The 27,043-nt window shown below is 35.4% G+C and overlaps 1 protein-coding gene across 1 annotated transcript in view; it reads left to right on the top strand.

Annotated features, from left to right (window-relative positions):
• Window positions 1-27,043, top strand: part of HMCN1 (hemicentin 1) — a 463,881-nt gene that overhangs the window by 101,915 nt on the left and 334,923 nt on the right. Inside the window, exons 3-4 of the mRNA XM_049634070.1 lie at window positions 15,635-15,793; window positions 17,513-17,635. Coding sequence (XP_049490027.1) covers window positions 15,635-15,793; window positions 17,513-17,635 — 282 coding nt within the window. The remainder of the gene's footprint in view (window positions 1-15,634; window positions 15,794-17,512; window positions 17,636-27,043) is intronic.

Genomic DNA, 27,043 nt, shown 5'->3' with positions numbered 1-27,043 from the left:
AAAGTCTTACAACAGAGCAGGTTGATTCCATTGTGGATACACAACACTGGACTTTCAGTACTCCCATGATCTTACTATGTTTTTCTGGTTGATTAAATTTTCCATTTGTCCCAATGATAATTACAGATCTTGTCTACTCTGTTTAAACCTCCATCCCCTCACCCTTTTACTACTGGTTGTTTCAGTGAACGATCTACCCTGAGCAAGTGACCTCACTTACTGTTTCAAACATAGGCATGTACAAATGGCCCCTAAGACTTCTCCTCTGACATACAGACCCTTATGTCAGTCCCCTAGATGTCACAATGGGCCTCTACAATGAAACTCACAAATGTGCCCTTTCCATTGCTCTACACTTGGTCCTAAATTCTTGTTCTTTGTTCTCTATTTTTTGTCTTTGTGAATGTTGACCACAATATTCTGGTTATACTACCAAAAACTGTGAATCATCTTTAATATGATGATTTTCCCCCAACATCCAAACCATCAAGTCGTGGTTTTTAACTTTCTAAATATTTTTTATGTCTATTGGTTTCTCACTATTTCTATTGGTACTACCCTAATCCCAATTACTATATCTTTAGTCTAAGCAAATGCGAAAAAAGTTTCTAAGTGATTTTCCTGCATTTGCTCTTGCTTTTATTTGCCAGACTATTCTCCATTCTACAAACAAAATAATCTCAAAATACATCTCTGAACATTTCCCCTAATACCCTCTGCAGTCATCCCCTACCCCCACCTCATTAAATTCTTCCTAAGATTTTGAGTGACCTGAGACCTGTCTCTCTGTCAGCCCTGTGTAGAACCACTCTCTCCTTTGGGGTCTGTGCTCTGTCTTAGGGGCCTTGCATAGACTCTCTGCAAATCTTTATCCTACACTCATCTCCCAGTGGCATTTTCGCACATGTTCTTTTCCTTGCACAGGAATTTCCTGTCCTTCATCCTGCCCTCACTTCCATGCTCCCTTAACCTAGTTTAAAATCTTGTATTCAGGATTCAAGTCTAATCTTGAACACCACTTCCTCAGAGATCCTCCCTGTCCTTAAGGTTTGGCCATATATTACTGCTTTTCTCCATCACAAAGTAGTGGGGAATTCACACTGAAGAATCATGTCTGATTTAGCTCATCATTACCTTAGCAAAATGTATGGCATATTGAACATGCTCACTTTTTGATGAAAGAAAGGAAGAATGAATGAATATATCATTGTGTACAAATCAACACAGTCCAAATTAGAGTTTGGAGTTTTAATACTTTGGTTTCACTGTTGGGTGAATGATTTGATTTGCAACTGTGTATTGTATGAGCATAATTGGGGCATAGGGTGAAAAAGCCAAAGTTTGGCATTCCAAATATGTATTCAATCATGATTATTTTATTGTGCCTGTCTCTATAATTTTTAATCATATACTAAAATAAATCATATTTCATAAGTACCTAAATGGATTTATATATTTATCCCTTGGCTAGTTTTCTCTTTTACTAAATTTATTCTGATGGTCTTTCCCACTAAAAATCCCTCATTTCCTTTCTCTTACACTGTGTCATTCTTTTCCAGTCATTATCTTCATACTTACTTAGAATTTACTTTTCTGCCCTTCAATATAGCAAATTCTTTGCCACTTTGGATGTCCAGATCCTTTGAAAAAAATATTTACATAAAAATTTCTAGCCTTTATATGGACCATGGGAATTAGAAATTGTGTTCCCCTGTTTGTTAAAATTTTTATGTTGCCTTAGTCTACCATGAGCTACTAAGAGCAAGGGCCTTGTACCTCTCATTGAGCCTCTGATCCACCTGTGGGATGAACCAGTATCTGCATGAAAGTGGACTTAAATAGGGATTATATGAGGGTAGCCTCTTTTAAAAATATATATTTAGCAGTAAAACTATATCAAATATAATTTAAGCTTTGATGAGGCAAAAGGTAACTTAAAAACCTAATTATAAGCTTGCATTACACAGAGATTCAGAAGAGCCAAGTAATGGAGATTTCTAGCTGATAGAACGTTAAGAAAGGATTTACTGTATTCATTTCTTTTTTCTCTGCAAAAATACAGCAGAGCTGTATTCTTGAATATCTGGCTAGAATGAAAATCCCTACATTCTCAATGAGACCTGGCACTGGCACTTCCTGATTTCCTGCCTCTCCCTTTCTTTTGTTCTGAGGAATCTTCAAGGAGTGTGCTTATCCTCTGTGCTCAATTTGTCTCCAGGGCAAAGGGTCATAATTCCTGACTCATATTCCATTGATTCCCTTCCCAGAGCCCTCCTGCATCACCTTTTGGACTTGAGACTGTTACAGGCAGTCCGTGGGGTTATATTCTTTCTTTTCTTTTCTCCTGGAATGAAAGCGGGTGTACATTTCTCTGGAGGTTTTCTCTGGACTGGCTACATCTTATGGGGTTTATTTTTGCATTGTCTTGGGATCCAAAAGGATGCTTAAGTAGAACAACCAGTTGGGGAAGAAATCAAATGTTTACTTTTTCCCTTCATTCAACATAAATATGAAAAACCTTTCATATTTATGAAAACATTTCATAAATATGAAAAAGCCCTAGGCTACATCATCACTTAACACCTAATCTAAAGAATATATTCTTTCTCCTCAGTGTTTGCTTAAAGAAGATTTTATTATTTCATAAATCAGCCTAGAAACTAAATTTCACATATTTCATAAAATTTTACTATAAAATACTAAATTTTGTTTTATATATAATTTCCAGACTCCTCTTCTGTTCCCCTTCTACCATTTTTGGTGACTCCTTGCAAATCACTGTTATCATGAGCAACAAGAATTGCTGTCCTATTAAAGCTTACTTAGATTTAAACAAATTAAAAAAATTTTTTTTAATGTTTATTTATTTTTGAGAGAGAAAGAGACAATGCGCGAGCGGGGGAGGGGCAGAGAGAAAGGGAGACAGAGAATCCGAAGCAGGCTCCAGATTCTGAGCTGTCAGCACAGAGGCTAATGTGGGTCTCAAACCCATAAAACATGAGATCACGACCTGAGCCGAAGTCCAGATTCTCAACTGACTGAGCCTCCCAGGAGCCCCTAAACAAATTTTTTTAAGTTAATAATTTTCTTACATTTGTAATAGTTTTGAAAACAAGAAAAGTAAATTTAGTTTGAAGTAAATTAAATAATTGCTCATTAAGATTACACTAAGCTTAGCTATTTTTTTACAGAGATATGGATAACTTGAAACATAGTTTAAAATTTTCCAAGAAAAACTTAGAAAAAAGTCAGTCACCTTAAATCATTACATTTATAACATTAATTTTATTTTCCTTTATCATCTTTCATCTGGAATACATGGAAGCAACTTGGAAAGCATCTGAGCTTTCTCTCTGGGAAAAAGAACGGAAGACAAATGATAATAAATGGTATTCAAACCACAGAGCTTTGAGACCTAGTATCTCTGTAAATATGCAGTCCAAAGTCTTGTCTCAGGTCACAGTCTTTATAAGAAACTGGAAAGCTGGGGTGCCTACGTGGCTCAGTTGGTTAAACATCTGACTTTGGCTCAGGTCATGATCTCCTGGTCATAGGTTTGACCCCCACCTCAGGTTCTCTGCTATCAGCATGGAGCCAGTTTCAGATCCTTTGTCTCTCTCTATCTATCTATCTATCCCTTGCTTGTGCTCTCTCTCTCTCTCTCTCTCAAAAAATAAGTAAACATTAAAAAAAAGAAACTAGAAAGCTTTTGATTTTTAGAAATCAAAAAATGGTGTTGGCAGTAATATGCTTTCAAGCCTTTTATCCAAATGTTCTAAAGAACAAAAAGCAATTAGTCAGACACTTGAAATGTAAAAAAAGAAGGAACGTATTTTTACAATAATGGAATTACAATTTTTTCATATAGATAGTTGGTCCCTAAAACTGAAAATCCTCACACATAATTTAATTTTCCTTTGTGAAGTCTTTTAGCAACATTGACCCCCCCCAAAAAAGCAGGAATAAGAGTAAAAATATGTAGAACAGCATTGTCACATAGGAACAGGATGGAGTTATGAAGAAGATGAGGTTAAGGTCCAATTATTATAATTCTTTAACAGGAATAGAAGGGTAAATAGACAAAATGCAGCAGGCTAAGGCTAAGGTGACAAATGTTTTGCTGTCATGTAAAAACAATTGATGTTAGAATTAACTGCCAAAGGAGAGTATGAAAAATCATCGCTAGATAGGCCAAGACTATTAAAAAGAAGAAGACAAGATAGTGCTGAGTATAGAAGAGAAATTTATGATGACAGTTTGGTATACACTTTATCTAATTTCTGGTATTGTATATATATATTTTTTAATTTTTTTTGAAAGAGAGAAAGAATGCAAATGGGGTGGGGTTGAGAGAGAGGGAGACTGAGAATCCCAAGCAGGCTCTGCGCTGTCAGTACAGAGCCCAACATGGGGCCTGAACTCATGAACTCTGAGAGCATGACCTGAGCCAAAATCAAGACACCTAACCTCCTAGGTGCCTCTAATTTCTGATATTCTAAATCATGCTACTATGTAAAAGTATGTTCTTTATTTCTCAATTTATAGGAAAGTTTTCTTAATGAATTTTAAAAATCAAACTAATATGTGACAAAGAAATTAAGAAAAGCAAAAAAAGACATGACTAGATAAAAATAACAAGAAGGGATTTTATGTCAGTGTAGATATAGACTTATTGAAAAACTATGGGAGATGTGATTTACGTTTTTGGTATTGGACATGATTCAACTGAAGACAGCAGCTTTTATTTCTATTTAAGTATTCTTTTGTACAAATTGTGTGTGTGTGTGTGTGTGTGTGTGTGTGTGTGTATTCACTTTTACAGGAAGAATGGCATGTGTTTAATTTAGGTAAGATGAGATGAGTCCAACACATGTAACTCATAATACATGCAAAAGCTTCAAGAATAATAGAACCAGTGTCTGGCCCAAAGTAAAGGCTTGATAAATGTTAGCTATCATTACTTCTATTGTGTTACTACCTCCAGTACCCTGAAGGTTTTTTTAAGGGAAATAATCACCAAACATTTATACCGTAAACGAGCAGCAATTGTGGAATATGTGCCTTGTGATTTTGCAAGTGTCTCTCTCAATTCAGACCCACACAAATATTAATATTACCTTTTACAAAAGAGGATACTCAAGCTTTGAGATAGTAGGTAACAATCAGGTCACCAAACTGGCAAATAGCAAAGCTGGTCACATAACGGGAGGTATTTAATGCTTAAGACAGTGTCCTTTATGACTCTGTTACTTTCCTTCTAAATACTGATTTAAGTAACCTTATTAGTCCAATCAAGTTAACATTTGTTTATAGCATTTGTTTTGCATTTTACTTCAAGATAGTGCTGTAGAGAATTAAAGACGATGGTAGGTCTAGGGCTGGTCTCGTCCTCAATGAAATGAATTCATTCCTTGAAGATTTTGACTTTCACTGCTACCTCTCATCAGTTTGCGTAGTTGGCTGACCTGAAATTACTGAGCAGCAAATGACAAAGTTAATTATAAACAAAATTGCTCTTTTTGCTCAGTATGTGTTCTCACTACTTACTGTGGTAAACTTATTTAAGTATGACCTCATAAACACGTTGGAGAGACACGAGGATAAAATGCCTTTTAAGAGATTGATAGTGTTCATACTACCATACAACCTAGTTGTATTTGTAGGTGATGTTTTGATTATTTTCATTGTTAGAGTTGAAACTTCTTGGGGCTTGAATGAAACATCTACTACAACTTTCATGTGCTGCTAGAGTTCCCTGCTAGACCATATGAATTCTCTGAGGGACAAGTAATTCTTAATCCTCAGGGAGGGAAGAGAATGGAGGGCACTGAGTGGGAATGCTTGGCTCTTTTCTAACTATCCACCTTGGTACCCTATCCAGAAGCAAATAGCTAGATGATTTCTTAATGATCTTTTATGAGCACTTCAAAGGACAGAGAGTATAGAAGAGTATTCTGACTATTGGATTACTTTTTCAAAGCAGAATATAGACATAATGACATAGGTATGGATTATGATGATAAAAGTTTTGATTTTCTTTTCAAAGGGTGCATGCATGGGAATGTTCCAAAAGGTAAATACACGAGTCATTGCAAAGTAAATACTATAGTTACATGTCACAGAATGGCATCACTGACCCATGATGCCTGGATTCACCCCATACATGCTACTTATGTAACCAAAGGATTACCCTATTCCCCATAATAAGTACTGCATCTGATTTTGTCCATTTTTAGGTGATGGTAAAGATGGAGGTCAAAATGTTTTCCTGGGGAGAATGTTTCTTGACCTAAAGCCAGATTTCCTAGAGAAAACTATCAACCTCACTTTGAGCAAAATGAATGTAGAGTTTTTTTCTCAATTCAGATCAAGAGCAGTTCTCAAGAAGCTGTCTTTATTCTTAGGCCTTGAAAAAATGTCAAGAAGAATTGTGGAATCTTGGTATGAGTACTCACTTTGACTATTATTTGTCCAGTTACCCCATCAGATGTCTGAATCCCTTCCAGAAACCATCAATACATCAGAAATGAACTAACACCAGTTAGAGATTTAATAGCACTGATCTTCATCACCAGATGATACCTGGGGTCCTCCTCTGGAGCTATGTCTGAGAAGCTCTTTCATGTTTGAGGCCAATATAAGATTTCTTTGGCGATGGTATCAGATTATTGAATTCAGGTGCAGTTACCAGCTCAGTCCCTCAGATTTTTTCATATAAACTTTAAACCAGGTCTCATACTTCTATATTCATGTTGATTTTTGAAAGTCCTCATTTATCTGGTCTGTTTATATATATGGAATCTCCTCCTGTGAGATGATCTAGATCTTAGTTCACCAGTTTTGTTTAATGACTGCTAGCTCTAAAATAGCCCATACAATTTGTCTGTCTCAAACTTCCCTATATATTATAATGTTCATAAATTATAATGATTTTATTAGTAAAAAATGCATTGTGTTGATAATCTTTTTGCCAAGACCTAAAGTAACATAAGCAGTATAAATATATTTTTTACGCATAAAATAAAACACACATTACACAATCACATTATAATCTCCATTAACTACCCAATAACCCAGATAATACCAAATGTGCTGGGAAGCATATAAGATCCATATGTGAGTGTTGGAGTAGAAAGCAAGACAGAGATTTTAGTGGGCAGGCTGAATCTGAAGAGTGCTAAGTAAGACAGAGAAGGGTCATAACCCAGGGAAAACAGGGAGAAAGAAAGCCTGCCTGATCCTTGAGTAGGCAGATAATGACTGGCTGCAAGGGCCACCTTAGACCCAGAACCCTGCCCTCTTCTGGCTCATTCTCTCTGGGCAAACAAGGCCATATAGTAGGAGAGATCAGGAATCCCAACTAGGGATCAGGATAATGTCTTAATTTTGTGGGAAAAGAAAATAAAAAGGTATGGAATCCTTGATGGGCAAGGGAAGGAATTCTCTTTTTTTATTTAAAAAAATTTTTTAATGTTTATTTATTATTTTTGAGAGAGAGAGAGAGACAGGGTACAAGCAGGGGAAGGGCAGAGAGAGAGAGGGAGACACAGAATCTGAAGCAGGCTCCAGGCTCTGAGCTGTGAGCACAGAGCCCGACTTGGGGCTGGAACTCATGAGCCATGAGATCATGACCTGAGCTGAAGTCAGAGGCTCAACTGACTGAGCCACCCAGGTGCCCCGGGAAGGAATTCTCTTAAGTAGTATGAAGGTATATCAATTTCTGATTTATTAATGAAGATATTGAATGCACGGTACATAGTGTATCCTTTATTTAAACTGAAGTGAACTGAATCTTCTCCTAGGCCAAACAGGAAGGTAGTTCCAACAAACTGAAAGATCAATTGCTGAAGAGTTACTACTGGCAGGTAATAACCTGAAAGGCAGGAAATGGTTGTAATTGTTAACTTTTAATGCATCTGAAAGAAAGGTCAACAGTTTTTTGATGCCTTGATTTGGATTCCACCTTCTCTAAACTCATAAAGGGCAGCATGGTGGACTGCCTGGACTTTTATTTTGATTATAGAGATTTGAAGTTTGGGCTCTGAAATACTCCAATTATCTTTCAGTACATCCCCGCCATAGTTTCTACAAGTGATGAAGACCAAATGTCACTGATGCATTAGGGTTCTGTAGTCATTCTAATTTATTTTATACTTGCTTGAATGAAATTTTATGTTAGGTTCAATGCAATGTAATGGTTTCCACATGTACCTTTTGTTTCTTGCTCATAGAATCACATAACTGTGTTTTAAGAAGAACTGAGGGTTGTAAACTCTCGTTTAACTTGAGACTGAGTTTCATTCCTGAATTTTATAGGTAAAGGGAAAATTACAGAAATAAGACATTTCAAGCAGTGAGTATTCCGTGGGAAGGAAAAATACAGTCTGACTTTGAAACAAGGCTTAGTAGGTTGTAGTTGTGTTAGAATAAGGGCAAGTACTATAATGCCAATAATACTTATTTTGGACTTAGGCATGAGCCTACCAAAAAAGTTTTATTTTTTCATTGCTTAGAGTTAGACATACCTGGAAAACAACTGGTATAAGCACCATTTCAGTGAAACTGGATGAAGAAAATAGAATTGAATTGGGTTGACTAGAAGAGACATAATAAGGCATGGGTGAGGGCCTGCTCTGAGATTTCCAGTACTCTGATCGCTTGTTTGACAAACATTTTCCCATTGGGGTTTGGACAGGGACCTCATTTTTCTCCAACTCTTCTCAGGGTTTAAAGGTTCAGTTTAGTTCATTGCCACTCCCACATTGTCTTATATTTAGAAAAGACAGCATGATAATCTCTATTTTATTACTCCCTTGACTGATAAGATTTCTGTTTATTCCTATTTTATCTTGCTTTCTAGGAATTTATTTTTTAACATAATTATCACTGTAACTCTGAGGTTACAGTTTTTTTCTTTAACTCCAGGAGCAACATTTACTATGAAGGGTCACATGCTTCTGTTTTTCCAGTACACATTTTTTTTTTCTATCTGAAGTGTCTTTGGCAACTTAGTAAGTTGTAGCTATCAGTAGAATTCTGAAGATAAAATGAATATCAAAATACTGAGCAAGAATATGCCCACTGGTACAGATAAGTTCTATCTCAGAGTTCAAATAAAAACACAGTTAACAAAAGCAGTTTGCATTGTCATGTATGTGTGCAGGTTTATGTGGTTTTAGGGGATGCATTTCCATTGCCATGTTTGTTTTCTTTTGTTAAATATTAAACCTGACACCATGCCATGATTGAGAGGGAGAGACAGAGAGACACAGTGATATGAGAGCTTGAGGGAGTTAGTTTTGTATACCACTTAGAGTATGTATATATAAGCACTTGTACTTCAGGAGACCTAGCTCTGGAATTATATTACTTGAAATGAGATGGGCTAGGCTTGAGTAAAGCTCAGGTTGAACACAGAAAGCACGCCTAGATTGTGTCAAGATTGTTTTGCACAGTCTCATTCATTCATATACTCACTATTCATTCATTTATCCCTTCATTCATCCAACCACAATGGACCACTTACTAAGTTCTTCAAGGAATAAAGATGTAGTGGGAGGAAACATAAAAATTACAATCCAACTCAGCAGATGCCACAATAGAAGAACGTACAATATTCTGTGGGCATCTGGAAGAATGAGAATCTTTTCCCCTTTGCTTTTATAGTTTTCTCTTACAAGCTACTTGCTTGCAGTCACAGAGGTTGATGAAAGTAATAAAATGCCTCACTGGAGTTTGCATGAAAGCTCAGACCAGGCAGAATTGAATTCCAGTCTCTGTTCTTTCACTTAAAAGTCATGTGACCTTAGGAAGAGATTTTAAAGATTCAGTCCTCTGGCAATATATTGTGCTAAAAATGATACCTACGTCATCAATTGAGATAAAGAGTAAATACCATAGTGTATGTGACAGTACTCTCTTAGTGTTTGGCTTAGAGTAGATATCCATTGAGTCAATACAAGTAGGGTATCTTACTACCAGTAAAAGTGTCAATTAAATTAATGAGACTTTTCATAGATTCAAGTTCATCAATTCTAAATGTCTCCATTATAGATGTTTTATGGGATATTATCTTACTGTTTTTTCCCATTTGGTATTCATATCAAAACATAAAGTGTTAAGACTTTTTAAAGGACTACTTTTTTAAAGTGTGGAGCTAAAATGTAAAATGGTTTGTTTTTAGTGTTTCAGTAATAATCCCATTGCCCCTGATTCTAAAATCTGTACATGAGTTTGATATAGATCAACCTGAAGTATCTGGCGTTGTGAGGTTTATTTATAAACATGGACATTTTGACAATGGTTCTCTTTAGTCCTGTTCTGCCAAAACTGAGTTTAAGAATCAGAAGATCAAATAATGATTTGAGAAATATTATTAGCAAACCTGTAGATAAGCTTCATATATATCAATGTGCAAAAACTTTGTTTATAAACTTTATGTATACTTAAAGTCAATAATTTATAGATTTTTGGAGTAGATTGTCACTTGATTCCTGAGCCTTAGTAAATTAAAATTACTTAAATTTTGTTTTTAATAACTTCTGACAGAAAGCAAAGTTCGTGGAAGACTTTTAGTGCAAAGCAACAACCTTATAATGAAGCCTGCATAACGAAACCAAGTATCATTCTAAAGCAGTGCTGTCCAACAAAAATAGGATGTGAGCCACATGTGTAATTTTAAAAACAGTTTAAATTAATTTTTATAATCTATTTATTTAACTCAGTATATCCAATTTTTTCATCGATATGAAAAATTAGTACTTTTTTAAATTTTAATTAATTAGAAAAAAATATTTGATTCCTCAGCCTCATGAGCCATTATTTCAGATGCTCAATAGCTCCCAAGGCTTGTTAGTGGTCATTGTACTGGACAGCACATATCTAAAATATTCCTTTTCTGCATAATTTTAGTGATTATTTATGACTTAAAATGATTAGAAAATCAAACTCAGGTATCAGATAGGGAGTTTTTAATATAAATTATATGTAATCTTCTTTTGGAAAAAAACACTTATTTTTCCTTTTAAAAACCTACATCCATAATGAGATAGATAAATAGTTTCACTGAGATATAAATTATCATTTAACAATTATTTTTAATTTTCAGTTATCCACTAATCTAGTATAGACAGAAAGATAATAATTTTAAGATATTGTACTATTTTGGTAAGAGAAGAGTTTTATTCTTGAGAACAATTTCTAATCGGTATGGAATCAATATGATTATAATATAATCTGTGTCTGCAAACGTGAAATTCAGGGCAGCATAATTATTTTTATTGTAAAGAATACACTGATTTCCACAGCAGGAAAACCACTAAGCTACACAGATCACTCCTAAGGGATATTAAGTACATCTAGTATGGGTTTCTGATATACGTAGGTCAAAATGTTTCCGCTAGACTTGACATTCCTCAAATTTCTGGCTGCTTGGAGACTTTATATTAGTTTGTCCATAAAAGTCAAATTCTTTGTTTTGAGAGTGTGATATATATAAAAGAGTCAAGAAATAAAAGGAATGCCTTTCATTTGCAATTATATTTGTGAAATTCTCTGTGGAGTTATAGTTGTGTGAATTCATCACACTCTTTCCTTTGGGTATTAACCAATATTAAACTTACTATATATGAAGTTCAGTGTTTCACAGAGGGGCTTTTTTTTTTTTTTCAGGAGAATAAGGTGTTCCAATAACAGAAAATGTTATTGACCATATAGGTTTTATTAAGACGTGGTTTTAAACTGCTCTATTCAAATTTATAGGGTAAAAAACAATAATTAAAGGCTTAGAGGTTCCACCTCAACACATGTGTTTTTTTAGGGCTAAATTCAAGTTTTAGTATGAATCTCATACTAGAGAGATCTCAATGAGATGAATTCATTTAGAGTAACTTCCAAGGATTCTAATGATCTCTAGAGTCTACTCCTGGGTAATGTTGTAGGATGAACTAAGGCATCCCTGGGCCCTCTTAGAATAAATTTGAATACAAGTCAAGTGGCTCAAAGATTGTCCTTTACTGACTGGACAAGATTTATCTTTTCTGTCATTCTTAGTATGCATCCCTGGAGATTTCTTAGCTGTTCTGACTTTTGGTTCATAGAAGATTTCTTCTAATCCCTTGATATTAGGTGATATTAATTAGCAAGAGACAATCTTTCCTTAGAATTATACTACCACGGAGCTAGGTGTATTGTGTACTTGGCCATTCAACAAATGCTTGTGGAATGGGTAATTTTTATATTGTGATTCACACTCAGGTGCATGATGTCAAGCACAGTTGAGGAATGTTTTTGTTTAAGCTTTTGAAAATTCAATATGAATCTAGTTTTTTGAGCAGTCCATCCAGCAGTTATGGATTTGCAAAGTTGGCTTCGAGTAAAAATTATTCCTATGCAATATATTAAAGTTATTAATGTTCCCAGAAGCTATTTCACACTTTCCTAGCAACAAATGCTCACTTAAGGACATTTATTGCAGATGATAATCCTCCCGCCTCTTATGCAGAGGAAAATATGCTATATCATTGAAATGTAAAGCATATCAAAGTACATCTGGAGAGTGAAGAAGTGTATTTGAGGAGTGTTAATAGTGGAGATGGAACAACAGAAAGATGAATGAAAGCACTGACGGCATTACAGTGTGAAGCGAGAGGCATATTTAAACAACAGGAAGTAGTCCTAGCTTAAAGGAAGCAATTTATGAAGAGGGGCAGGAGGAGAGATAGGAAACTAGAAAGAGAATTTGATCCAACACAAGTAGTGAAGGATTTTTTTTTTAACGTTCATTTATTTTTGAGAGACAGAGAGAGAGCACTAGTGGCGGGGGGCAGAGAGCGAGGGAGACACAGAATCTGAAGCAGGCTCCAGGCTCTGAGTTGTCAGCACAGAGCCTGACATGGAACTCCAACCCACGAACTATGAGATCATGACCTGAGCTGAAGTCAGACACTCAACCGAGTGAGCCATCCAGGCGCCCCAAGTAGTGAAGGATTTTAAGTTGGAACATGATAAAGATAGCTCTTTACTGCAGGCAAAATAAAGTTTGGTGGCAGGCAGAGCAGAAGATTAGATTGGAGGCTATATGAGTAACAAAATCAATGATAAGAAGAGTGAATTGTAGGAAGTAAAGAGGAAGGGAGGGGACAAATTCATGATGGAAGTAGAAGGAAAATGGTTTGACTACTGATTAGGTGAAGGAAGAGGGAGGAGTCCAGATGACTCAGGTTTGAACCTGAATATGGAGGCAGGTGGTTTGATTAACAAAAATAGGGAAGACGTAATTAGGGAAAATACAATGAGTTCTACTTTAGACACACGGAAATGTGAAGACCCATAGAACATCTAGGAGTAGATGTTTAATAAGTGGTTGAAGATGTAAAGTTGGAATCTGGGAGATAAGTACAGTCTGAAGATACAAGTGTACGAGTTTTTGAGAACAGTATTATCTGCTAAACTAAATGCCATGAAAATGCACATAAGTAATAATGCACAGCTGATAAGTCCTGCAAAAATAGAAAGGACATTAACTGAGTAAAATTTCTGGGAGTCTATAGCCGACTTCTTCTCAGAAGTTAAGATCAGGTTATCGCAGCTTTCAACCCCCTACCATTATGACATATTTGATGGGTGTTTTAATTTTAGAATCATTTTATAATAGTTGGGGCTCTGTTCCAACTCATTTAATATAATGGTACTCACAGTCTGTAAGTTTTGAGTGGGATTCTAAGCAAGAAAAGATTCTCTGGTTTGTCCAAGCTGCAGTGTAAATAGTTCGAAGCCTGGCTCTTTTGACCCTGATTAGAACTATGGTTCTCAGGATATTGTATCACAGTCTAAGACTGTTTGGAGCCTGGGAAAAGCCCCAATAAGAGAATCAAGTAGAATCTCCAGAGTTTAAAGAAAAAACCATATCACTTTCATCAAGTAATTAATTTCTTTTTAAGAAAGAACTCTTACTTACTGTATTCTGGTGGACTGTAGAACCATAAGGCACCCCCCTATAACCCTAAATTGTCTTGTTTTTTATTTATGCTTTCTAGACTACGAGTTCCTTAAGGACAAGATACTTTACCTCATTATTCATCTTTTTATGTTTAAATCCTAGTGGGGTGTTAAGCAGTTTATTGGTTGCTCAAAACATATTGGTTGAAAGTCCATTCCCATGGCCCTGTAGTTATTGACATCTATGCTAAGGAAGTAATCAGACATTTTATATATATACATAAAATAAAATAGATTTGTATTTCCAAATTTATAGTAGAGGAAAATTTGGAAGAGCATTAATGTTCAACAGTAGAGAAATGGTTGACTAAATTATGGGATGTAGACATAATGGAATATTATGCAATCATTTAAGCCTGTGATATTTTTTAAACTTTTTTTAATGTCTATTTTGGGAGAGAGAAACAGATCATGGGCGGGTGAGGGGCAGAACGAGCAGGAGACACAGAATCTGAAGCAAACTCCAGGCTCTGAGCTCTCAGCACAGAGCCTGATGCAGGGCTCGATCTCACAAACTGCGAGATCATGATCTGAGCCAAAGTTAGATGCTTAATCAACTGAGCCACCCAGGTGCCCCCAAAACCTGTGATTTTGAAGAACATTGATAACATGGAACATAAGAATAAGAATCATAAATGTAAAATATATAAAACTGTAAATACAGCATACTTACAGTTTTATCTATAAACCCCTATAATTTTGAATGAAATAAATGTGACAAGAATTCTTCTTAGGATGAGGACTATTTTTGTTTAGGAAAATATATGGAGCCTATGCAAGTAGAAAATAAAACAGAGATCATGTGTTGGTAGGAAAAATGAAGCAGAGTGAAAAGGGTGACAAAGGGTGTATTTTATATAAGGTGGACATGGATGGTTTCTCTGAAAGGTAACATTTGAGCAAAAACTCAAGTGGGAGTTCTATATATGGTATATATATATGGTATATATATATATATATATATGGTATATATGGTTATATATACGGTATATGGGAGATATACCAGTATGTTTGTTTGCTGGTGGGAATGATCCAGTAAAGGAGGAATTTTTGGCAGTGGAGTAGAGAGAAGGGACAGCCAGAGAGGGGACACACAGGAGCTATGTCTTTGATTAGGCACACGTGAGTAGTTAGCCTTAGCTATGTCTAGATGATTCCTTCACCGTGAAGGCAAGGCGGGTGGCTGCTATTACAGGTAGGTTCATAGACACCATGGTGGGAGTTCATGAAAGTTCTCTTCTGATTGCTAATCTTTTCCCAGTACAGTAGAAACAAGGTCATCAAATGAGGGATAAGAAAAGAGGCATGTCATGAAATAGTCATGTAAGGGAATGAGAAAGTGAGTCAACATTTAATTAGATAAAAAGTATATAACAATTTCTATTATTTTGTGTATTTTGGGTGAGTTTTTAATTTATCCATAAATACAGGTTTGTTTGTTTTTTCTATCTCTACATAACTCTATATCTTTTCCATCTCCGGGCAACTAAAGTAATTAATACAGTGGCAAACTGATAGAAAATAAATGTGAAGAGAACTTGTTCAGTTCTGGAGCTTCTAGAGCAACTTATCGTAACTAAAATATTTTCTTTTTTGTTGTTAAATAATTGCACTTTTTTTCTCTGCTCCTCAACAGGGTGGTGGTGATTGTCCAGAAATGAGTATTGGAGCTATAAAAATTGCCTTGGAAATTTCTCTTCCGGGGTCTTTCATCTATGTTTTCACTGATGCACGGTCCAAGGATTATCGGCTCACTCATGAGGTGCTACAGCTTATCCAACAGAAACAGTCACAAGTGAGTAGGAATCAGCCCCCCAAATTTTCAGTCTGAATACAGCTGGAAGGAATTCAGGCATACCTTGGAGATATTGTGGGTTCAGTTCTGACTACCACAATAAAGCAGATATCACAATAAAGTCAAATGAATTTTTTAGCTTCCCAGTGTACATAAAAGTTTTGTTTACATTGTAGTCTACTCTCTTAAGTGTGAAATATTATCATGTCTAGAAAAACAATATATATACTTTAATTTAAAAATGCTTCATTACCAGACAGTGCTAACCATCATCTGAGCAAGTCATACTCACTGATCACAAATCACCATAGCAAACATACTAATAATGAAAAAGTTTGAAATACTGTGAGAATTACCAGAATGTGACACAGAGACATGAAGCGAGCAAATGCCATTGGAAAAGTCGTGCTGATAGATTTGCTCAATGCGGGGTTGCCACAAACCTCCAATTTGTAAAAAACAAATAAACAAACAAAAAAAAACACAGTATCTGTGAAGCACAATAAAGCAAAGCACAATAAAACAAGGTATATACCTGTATGGCACGTGAGAGGTTGCCTCTCCTCTTTGTCTATACTTTGTGTGGCAAAAATCAATAATTACAACTATTGATCTGTATATATGTTCTCCAATATACATGTGCCATTTAATTTAAACATAAGTGGATATGTAGTATTTGTGCATATTAATACCTTGTTTTTTAATATAGAGAGGAAATGATGGGGGATTAATGAACGTTCTTTCTTTTTTTTTTAATGTTTTTATTTACTTTTGAAAGACAGAGAGAGAGAGAGAGAGAGCCAGTAGGGGAGGGGCAGAGAGAGAGGGAGACACAGAATCCCAAGCAGGCTCCAGGCTCTGAGCCGTCAGCACAGAGCCTGACACAGGGCTCGAACCCACAGACTGTGAGATCATGACCTGAGCAGAAGTTGGACACTCAACCAATTGAGGCACCCAGGCGCCCCGAAAGTTCTTCTTTCTGTCTTATCCCTAGAATTGACAAGAGCATAGACCTACAAAGAAGGCCTGTGTCTCAAATATTACCTCCTATGTGGAATCTTGTCTGAGTCAGACTTACTCATTGTATCAGTTAGCTATTCCTGTGTAACAAACTGTTCTACTCTCACTGGCTTAAAACATATTTGCAGGGCTCCATTGGTCTAGGAAAGGCTTGCTCACTTGTGTGTCTGGGGATAGTTTGGGTTTAACTTACCTAGGCTGATCTTTGGGGTGACTTGGCTCTGTCTCACGAGTTTCTCACTTCTTTTTTTTTTTTGAGACCAGTAGGTTTGTTTAGGCATGTTCTTTTCATAAGGCAGAAGCACCAGAGACCAAGGGGAAATATACAAGGCCTCTTGCATGTAGGCTCAGAACTGATAGAATGTCCCTTTTGTCTTGGACTGCTGCCCAAAGCAAATCACATGTCCATGCTTTGATTTGGAGATGACAAATTAAGCTCCACCTCTTAAGTAAGAGGGACTTCAAACACTTTTTCAAAATGCATATAGAGTGGAATATATATATTATATATTAATTATACATGTATGGTATTATTATAGACATATGTATGTATATGTATATTATACATGTAAGATGTATATATAATATATATGTATTCCAGTTTAATAGTAATATGTTAACACATAATAGGTAGTCAATAAATACATATTGATTTATGAAAACCCTTTAAACTGTCTTCTTTTTTTAAAAAAATTATAGGTTGTATTTGTGCTCACTGGAGACTGTGATGACAGGGGCCATATTGGATATAAAGTCTATGAAGAAATTGCCTCTACAAGTTCTGGTCAAGTGTTTCATCTGGACAAAAAACAAGTTAATGAGGTCAGTTTAATCAAGTGGGTCTGCTTTATTATTAACTACATTACCATAATTAGTTAGGCTGACCTAATTGTGACAGATACGATTTCAAGAACAGTTTGCAAAGAGATTTTTGTTCCCCGCCCTAGTCCACAGGTCAATAAAAGTATTAAACCAATGTGGGGAAGCATAGATTTGTATAGTATTAGTTTATACATTGTATTCTATAGTGATGTATTATTTAGATTTAAGCATAAATGTATTTAAAATTTATTCAACAGGAATTGAAAATTTTTGTAGATCTTGTTTAGTAAAGTCAATTTGTATTTCTGATGCACAGCTTTTGAATAATTGGTAAAATAAGGGGTGATGGTTTACTGAAGTCGAATATGAAAAAGTTATCGAGCAAAATTCTAATGATGTTAATCTCTAAGATTAAAAGTAAAAAAAAACTATAAGTAAGTAACTTATGTAGTAACTAAAAATTTTTATGGTAATAAAATCTATAACTTACATACTAAGAAAATCTTGGTATTTTCTAAAAAAGCGTTTGAGATACGTCTGTCACAATTCTTTCTCCTTTCTGTTACCTTGTTGTGGCCTCACTATGGTAAGAATTTATTTATTTATTTATTTATTTATTTATTTATTTATCTATCTATCCATCTATCTATCTTCCATTTAAGTTTCTAGGAGCATGCCAGTACTAAGATAAGGTTTTATGTAGGCACAATTCACATTTGATTGATGTGGTTACTGTTATCCAAACAAGTTCTATTAATTTCATAACAGATTCCTTTGAGTCTTGAATGAAATGGTTCAGTAATTCTTCTTATACCTAAAGAATTCTTATTACATCATGGTGGAAATAATAGGGCATTGCAAATTTCTAGAATAATATCTAGCAAAAATATTTTTATCAGCATATGGTATACAAACTTGGAAGGTTATTTTAGTGTAAAAAGTCTTTTGTTGGAAGAAACAGCCTTAAGAAGGTTATGGCTTGAGTCCATATTGTGTCCATGATAGAGATTCTGAAATGCCTGGGCAGGGTCTGACAACTACAGGGGAATCCTTTAGCAGTTATTTGTATGAACATTTGCATGAGAATTTGGGAACCTAGAAAGAAAAGAATTGGGGAAGAGTACAAGACTTTCACAGGACCTGGGTTTCTTTAATTTTTTTTTTAATGTTTATTTATTTTTGAGAAAGAGACACACACAGAGTGTGAGTGGGGAAGGGTCAGAGAGAGAGGGACACACAGAATCCGAAGCAGGCTCCAGGCTCAGAGCAGTCAGCACATAGCCCACCTGACCCAGGGCTCCAACTCACAAACTGTGAGATCCTGACCTGAACCGAAGTCGGCCACTTAACCAACTGAGCCACCCAGGAACCCCCAGGACCTGTCCCATCCCATCGGCTATGTTTGACCTTAATGTGAAGGAAAGCCCTTTTGTAGTTGTTTTTAATCTGGAATTGTATAACACTCTGGGGTACAGTCAATATCATGAGCACAAAGTAGAGGGTATAAGTAAGGAGAGTACTGCTTTCTCTTGCATCAGTGAGGACACCACCTGCTTTGGGTGTTGTGAAGTTCCAGATTAAAAGTGACAGTGGTCTTCTGCAGAAAAATGGGGCAGAAGATGCCATTCCCAGTGGACATGGTGGTTCTGGCAGAAAGTGCTAGAGAAGAGAATAGGCGAGAAGAGACATGGTTGGCACTTCGGGCATTTGAAAGAATAGTTGTTCAAACCTGTGAGTAGTCAGGCACAACTTGGAGCTTCCCAAAACGAATTGGATGAACTTTTAGGGAGAACCATAGGACTTTATTAGGAGTTGGGCCCCAGAGCTAGAAAATAACATGGTGGGTCTCATAAATGTAACTCCCATTTATATCCACATACCCAGGGAAAATGGACTAACACAAAATTGAAAATATTGTTGTCTTAAATGGAAAAAATAAGCCCTACAAAGATACACACTTTAGTTATTAAATAAATGGTGTGATGCATAATTTTTGTAGTCCTAATACTTTTTAACAATTCTGACAATTACCAAGTAATTTACAAGAATAACAATTTATGAAAACTTGATATAAATTGCTGAAAATTATAGATACAGGTATATAACAGAAATTTAGCCCGCTGATATTTTGACCTTGAAATTTAGCTAGGCAGAATAGGACTAAAGAGAAGCATTGCTAAAATTGTCCATTTTTATAAATTGAAGTTTGAAGCCAACAGGGTGAGACTTAATTTAGCTGTCCATCATGGGAATCCCAACCCCCTCACCATCTGGTTCAAGAAAGATCATCTCATCTACTTTGGGCCACTTGAGACTCAAGAGGAATTTAACTGGAGTCATCTTGAAAAAATTCTCTTCTAGATATTATCCTGTATGGATGTGAATCCCAGACCTGATGCAGGCATCTTCATATAATTCTGGGAATTAAACAAATGTAAGGGAGAGTAAGAAGCTAAGAAAATCCAAAGCCTGTGGGTTAAGTCAACACTCAATCCCATCCTACTGCTAAGCCTCCAGAGTTAAGGAAATGACCATTTTGCTTAAGCCAATTGGAAGCGAGTATTCAGTTACCTAAAGATAAATGTATCCCAAATGAAAAGAATTCTATATTCCTTCATGACATGGTCTCTTTAAACTCCACTTTCCTAATTTGTAAAACAGGGAGAACAGACTTATCCATTTTGGAAAGTTATTATAAGATTAGATAAGATAATGCGTGTAAAATGTTTCAAACAAGTTCTGGTACAGGGTAAGTGCCCAATAAATGTTAACTAGTATTTTTATAATCCTCACAATGTTATTTTGCTTTCAAAGTGGAGAAATTGTGCCCCTATGTTTTTTAGAAACCAGATGGCTAGCTATTGCTAGGAAATACATTTACTCAAATGGGAAAAGGCTGGAGAGATGTTTTTTTTTTTTTTTTAATTTCCTGTGTGAGGAAAGATACTGTGAAGGGGTTACTGGAAACTGTATATGCCAATGCTTTCCTTAAAGAAAGCCACCAAGGTAGAAGATTTTGTTAACAAAAAGCAGAGTGACAGAGTTAAAATTGGATTTGCAGAATTTTTAGCATATAATTTAGCCATTTTTCTTTTCTCATTGCTCCAAATTCTATTATATAAACATAAACAACTCTGGGAAAAATTGATGATACAGTGATAGCTGCACATTTAACATACGTGAGAACTGCAGGAGGGCCACACGTGTGCTTAGTCCTTACATTTTACTCAAAAGTGATTTTTCATCTCTTATTTCTAATGAAAATTGTGAAATATTATGCTTTATCCTCTATAGTTCATCAATTTCCTAACCTAGTGGGATATTTTTTGTATCAACTTTCTCTTGAGATAACTTGAAGTTTCCGCTTTCTTCTTTTTTTTTAAATAATAATTAAGTAGAGTATCTTTCATCTTTATTTAACATAAAAGAAACCAAAGTGAAGAAATTATTTGCCAAGCATCAGTCTATAAATCATCATACGGTATTACATTTTGGAAACACAAGTTAAGACACATCTCAAGGATGTACTTAATTCACCTTTGAAGTTGAAAAAGGAACTAAATAGTCTTACTCGTCCATTTCTTTGTAAACTGGGTTATTATCAATGGATCTAATTAATGCTTCCTTAGGTATAAGAAACGTCCAAGTTTGAAATCTCAAAGTTACCCACAGATGTTATATTCTTGCGTCAAAGAAGCTAATGTGAAAGATCCATTGTTAATTGGATGATTTACTTGTTCTGAATTTCCCCATTCTTTTTCCTTACCTCTCCCAATTCACGTCTCCAAACACTCTCCTCCTCTCTCTCCCTATCCTCCTACAAAAAACCTTCCACCTGGACATCCTGGCCCTATGGATTGGTGTAACTCCCTACTTGAAAGTAATGCTGGCTGTATTATATCAGAAGGGAGTTTTATTAAATAAAGGAATCATTGTCAACTAATTTATATTTTTTGAAGGACATAAATGATGATATTTGGAAGTCTCTCAGTAAACCTTAATGACTATCTTATCATGTAACATGCAGGTCTTTGGTATAAGATGTATTAATTCCAGCGGTCCTTCCAGCACTTAATGCTTTCTTTGGGAGAGGCTCCTGTGCTGCTCTGTTTGGAACGGGCAGACTTTTCCTCATTCTCTATTAGACATGAAAGGCTCCCATGATTCTTTCCTTTTCTCAGGCTAAGAAAATAATAATAGTATCAATTTAGATGGTCGAGTGCTTGATATGGCCATTCAATAAGAGTTTAATTTTATTTCATTTAATCTTTACCATGTAAGGAAGACAGCATGATCATAAACCTCAATTCATGAATGAGGGAACTGAAGCATAGGGAAGCAGAGCATCTTGCTCAAGGTTAAATTGAACTTAGGGGACATACTTAGTCTTTCTCCTCAGATGATACCCTTGACCACCATAAGTCCCTGCCTGTGATTTCCACTTTTGTTTTTTTATCGGAGGATGCATTTCTTTAAGTAAAATTAGCACACAATGTTATATTAGTTTCAGGTGTATAATATAGTGGTTGGAAAATTCTATGCATTATTCATTGCTCACCACGATAAGTGTGGTCATCTATAACCATACAGCATTATTACAATATTATTGACTATATTCCCTATGTTGTACTTTTAATCTCTGTGACTTATTTATTTTATAACTGGAAGCTTTTGCTTCTTAAGTCCCTTTATCTGTTTCACCTACTCCCCTACCCACCTCCCATTTGGCAACTACCAGTTTGCTGTCTGTGTTTAAGAGTCTGTTTTTGCTTGTTTGTTCATTGGTTTTGCTTTTTAGATTTTACATATAAGTGAATGCCTTCTTTCACTTAATATTATACCTGCAAGGTCCATCTATGTTGTTGCAATTGACAAGACATCATTCTTTTTTTATGGCTCAGTAGTATTCCAGCGTGTGTGTGCGTGCACATGCGTGCAAACGTGTGTATATGTGTGTCAAATCTTCTTTATTCATCTATTGATGGACACTTGGGTTGTTTCCTTATCTTGGCTATTGTAAATAATGCTTCAATAAGCATAGGGGTTTATTTGAGTTAGTGTTTTCATTTTCTTTGGGTCCAGTAGTGGGATTACTGGACTATATGGTATTTCTATTTTTAACTTTTTGAGGAACACCCATATTGCTTTCCACAGTGCCTACACCAATTTACATTCCTACAAACAGTGCATGATGGTTCTTTTTTCTCCTCGCCAACCCTTGTTATTTCTTGTCTTTTGGGTACTAGCCATTCTGACTGCTATGGAGTGATAACTCATTGTGGTTTTGATTTGCATTTCCCTAATGATTTGTGATGTTGAGACTTTTTCATGTACCTGTTGGCCATCTATATGTCTTCTTTGGAAAAATTTCCAAATGAAGCTGTATAAACGTTCATGTACAAGTGTTTGCATGGACATATGCTTTCATTTCTTTTGTATAAATACCAAAGTGGAGAACGACTGAATCAGATGATAGTATGTGAAGTGACAGTCTTACGCTTAATCTATGAAAAATCCTAACATCCTGGCAACAAAAAAGCCTCATAGATGAGAGATTACTGGATATATTTCTCTTGCTAGTTTTATGCTTATTTTCACTGGTTCATGCTGATATTAGAAAGACTGTTAACTTTGCTGGAGTGTGAATTCAGCAAAACCCCTTCCTGCCACTTTGGCCAAAGATGCCTTGTGACTACAATTCAGACCAAGAGCTTTTTGCATAGAGCTTAATGATGAGACTCTGAAACCCAGAGGTTTTTTTTTGTTTTTTTTTTTTTGAAACCCAGAGTTTTGAACAATTAATACTCTGGAGTGAGGTGTCTGCCATTTTATTTTCCCTTATTCTGAGTTTCATTCCACACGTTATTTCAGAAACATAACCTTACTGCTGACCTTGAAAATAAGTAGAAACGGGTGTTTCCTCTGAAATTTGAAAATGTATCAGAGACAATTATAACATTCTAGAAAACTACAGGAAATGTTAGAAAACAATGCGTAAATGTTTCCACTTATTCATTCTTTGACTTCACCTAATTAAATGTTGAAAATGAAGTGTAGAACTCAGAGCTCATACTTTAAAATGATATGAAGTCTTTACATCCAAAAATACACCAGAAAGGAATATTTATCCTAGTTCCAGTAGAATACTTTCTTTTTCTATTATGCTAAGATTGACATGTTATCCTCATGAATGTGTGTGGGGAACCTCTCATACTCCTGTCACATTGTTACCTTATCCCTCCAAGGCACCTAGGAGTCATTAATTAATTAAATTACTGATATGGCTATACGAAGTCATGTGTACTTTTTCTTTCTATTTGCTTAGAAAAAATAAAACATAAAATACTTAGTTTATTATTTAAAAATTATTTATTACAGACCTCTGAGCATGTGAACGGTGTTTAAAAATGACATTGATACTGTGCATAGGACATAATATTCTTTGCAAGTGGAAAAAAGAAAAAGATGACTTTTCTCAGTAGAATCTTACTTAGGCAGAAAATACCAAGAGTCAAGTGGAGCCCTCCTGTCATGTGGAGCAGTGGGGAATGGGAAGTGGGGAATGCATTGTTTAAAAGGATGAGCCTGTAAAAAATGAGAATGTCCGTCTTCCATTTTATGGTTTCATGTATTGGCTCTGGGAACTGGTTGAAGCACTAGGTACAAACTATGGCAGTGTATTCTATGAAGGCAGTGGAGTCATATCTATAAAACAAAACTTGTGAAATTTAGAAAACAGAATGGAGAGAGAAGCTTATATAAATGTCTGAAAGAATATTTCTGAAAAGAAAAGAAAGATGTGTTAAGGGCAGATGGTAGTGATTAGGTTACATGCATTCAACAGAACCATAACAATAGAAAAAGAAACAAACTGTTTTCTTAGTTGACTCTATTTTTTTAATATGAAATTTATTGTCAAATTGGTCTCTGTACAACACCCAGTGCTCATCCCAACAGGTGCCCTCCCCAATGCCCATCACCCACTTTCCCCTCCCTCCCACCCCCATCAACCCTCAGTTTATTCTCCGTTTTTAAGAGTCCCTTATGGTTTGCCTCCTTCCCTCTCTGTAACCTTTTTTTCCCCCTTCACCTCCCCCATGGTCTTCTGTTAAGTTTCTCAGGATCCACATAAGAGTAAAACACATGGTATCTATCTTTCTCTCTATGATTTATTTCACTTAGCATAACACTCTCCAGTTCCATCCACATTGCTACAAAAGGCCATATTTCATTCTTTCTTATTGCCAAGTAGTATTCCATTGTATGTATAAACCACAACTTCTTTATCCATTCATCAGTTGTTGACTCTATTTTGATTAGAAGCTGAAATAAAATGTTGATTTCAACCGTGAGATGTGAGCTTTAATGGTGCCAATCACTTGCATAGCTAACTCTGGGTTTGCAAGAGTCTTAACTATCAAAACATTATGGTGTCAATCTCAAAGTCATTAAAAATTTTATTCAGTCCAAACTGGCTTGAAAGAAATGATCTATTCTGCCATTTTGGGATTTATTTTTATTGGAGTTATGGTGGAGATTAAAGATTTGAATTGAAAGGAAAATGTCCCAAGTGTTTGATATTCAAAACTGAAACAACTTAATCATCACTGAAGTCACTGACTATAGTCTCTTCAAGAGTTCACCTGTTGGGATCCACAAAGGAACACAAGGGAGTGAAATACATCTGTAGTGTTAAAAGCAAATAAAATTCCATTGGGTCATTTTCACAGAGCCTCAACAATTTGGATATTTCCTTTTATATTTTATCAATTTAAATTTTAAAGGTTTCTTTTGAAACTTTTTGTGTAGAGAGGCATGTGTCTATGGTGAAAGGTATGCCTTTCTTTCTTTGTACACACACACACATACACATGTGCGCCTATGCACACACACATGCACACACACACACACACACACACACATACATACACACACCAGAGTACATATTATCTTATGGGAATTTAGAAAGAATAAGAGAACTAATACAGTTAAGAGGTTATATACCTGTTGTTTCAAAACAATATTGTATTTGTATGTTTGTATTTGTAAAGATTTTAAATCATTAAGAAAGCAATTATGTTTCAGTCATCTAAACCAGGGATTATTAAAGACATATGTAACAAGAATTCTTTGTTATATATGTAAAAATCAAGTGAGGTCTTTTGTTGAAAGCATTTTGAAAGGGACCTAATTTTGAATCTTGGGGAAAAGGAATTTTAGAATCATAGCCTCTCCTTTACACAAAGGTGCCTGAATATCTAGGCCAGTTGGCCTAGCTGACCAAGAGATTTGTGTGCCCAGAAGACCAAAGGTCAGTCTTTATCTATCAAAGAAGGGGAAAAATAAAAAGGTCTGACTACTACATCTTTTCTCCAGATTAAGAGGTACCTACTGCTAGTATTTTCCTTTAATTATGATAATTAAATAATCTGGCTCAAGGTAATTGGTTGTTGTTAATTTCTAGACATAGAAGAGCTTATAGTTTTTTAATTTTCTTTTCTCAGTTGACTATCCAGGAGTCCTACTATTATGATTACTGTTCTCCTGAAAGAAAAAGTTATAACTTTTGTACTAAACACAGTAGATCAATATTATTTTACCATTGCAAGAAAAGTCTTGGTTAATACCTTTGACAAAGTAATTATATCAATTAAAAGTAGCTTACTACCTTTGGAGAACACATATGAATTTGTTTTTTGAAAAGCAGTTTAAGGGTTTTCACATACAAAGAGTGAAGAAAAGACTGTATTTTAAATACTTCTGTATACTACAAATCCATAGGCAACTTTGAAAACAGTAGGCATATCTAATAAAGTGGTAAGCAGTTCCCTGAAGGTATTAGGTTGTAAATGCTAAATACATCTCATGATTTATCCTTATTTGTACTTTGCTCAGCATAAATAAAAACATTCATCAGGGACAATCTAATTTTTATTTTATATTCTGCAGTAGCAAAGAGGAAATGGAAGAGTTAAGAGTCAAAGTAAGGCAAGTTTTATTTAAGAAATTTATGACCTACGGTAAATAAATGGAAATAGGAGTCCATGCTTCATATATTTTCCAGGTTTCCTTATGCATTCCTAGAATGAACCAACTGTAATAGGGTTATAAATGTAAAGTCTTCTGAGAGATGGTATGAGCTACTTTTGAGACCTCCCTTGTAACATTTTGGTTATGATTTGGCTTTGTGACAAAAATTATAAATGGTTTTTCTCTTCTTGCTAAAGGCCCTGAGGTTAGGGGGAAGTACGTTAAGGTCATTTACCATATAATTTAAGCAGCTTGGTGTGAGTGAATGAGTAAATAAAATGGAAAAAAAAACCTTTCAAAATAGGTGCTAATAATTTATTTACTTTAAAAGTATCATCATTGGGTTATTTTATCAACTTTTAAATTATGAACTTAGAA

This window comes from Panthera uncia, chromosome F1 (genome assembly GCF_023721935.1).
Source record: "Panthera uncia isolate 11264 chromosome F1, Puncia_PCG_1.0, whole genome shotgun sequence".
NCBI lineage: Eukaryota > Metazoa > Chordata > Mammalia > Carnivora > Felidae > Panthera > Panthera uncia.
This window is presented reverse-complemented; position numbering and strand designations above follow the sequence as displayed.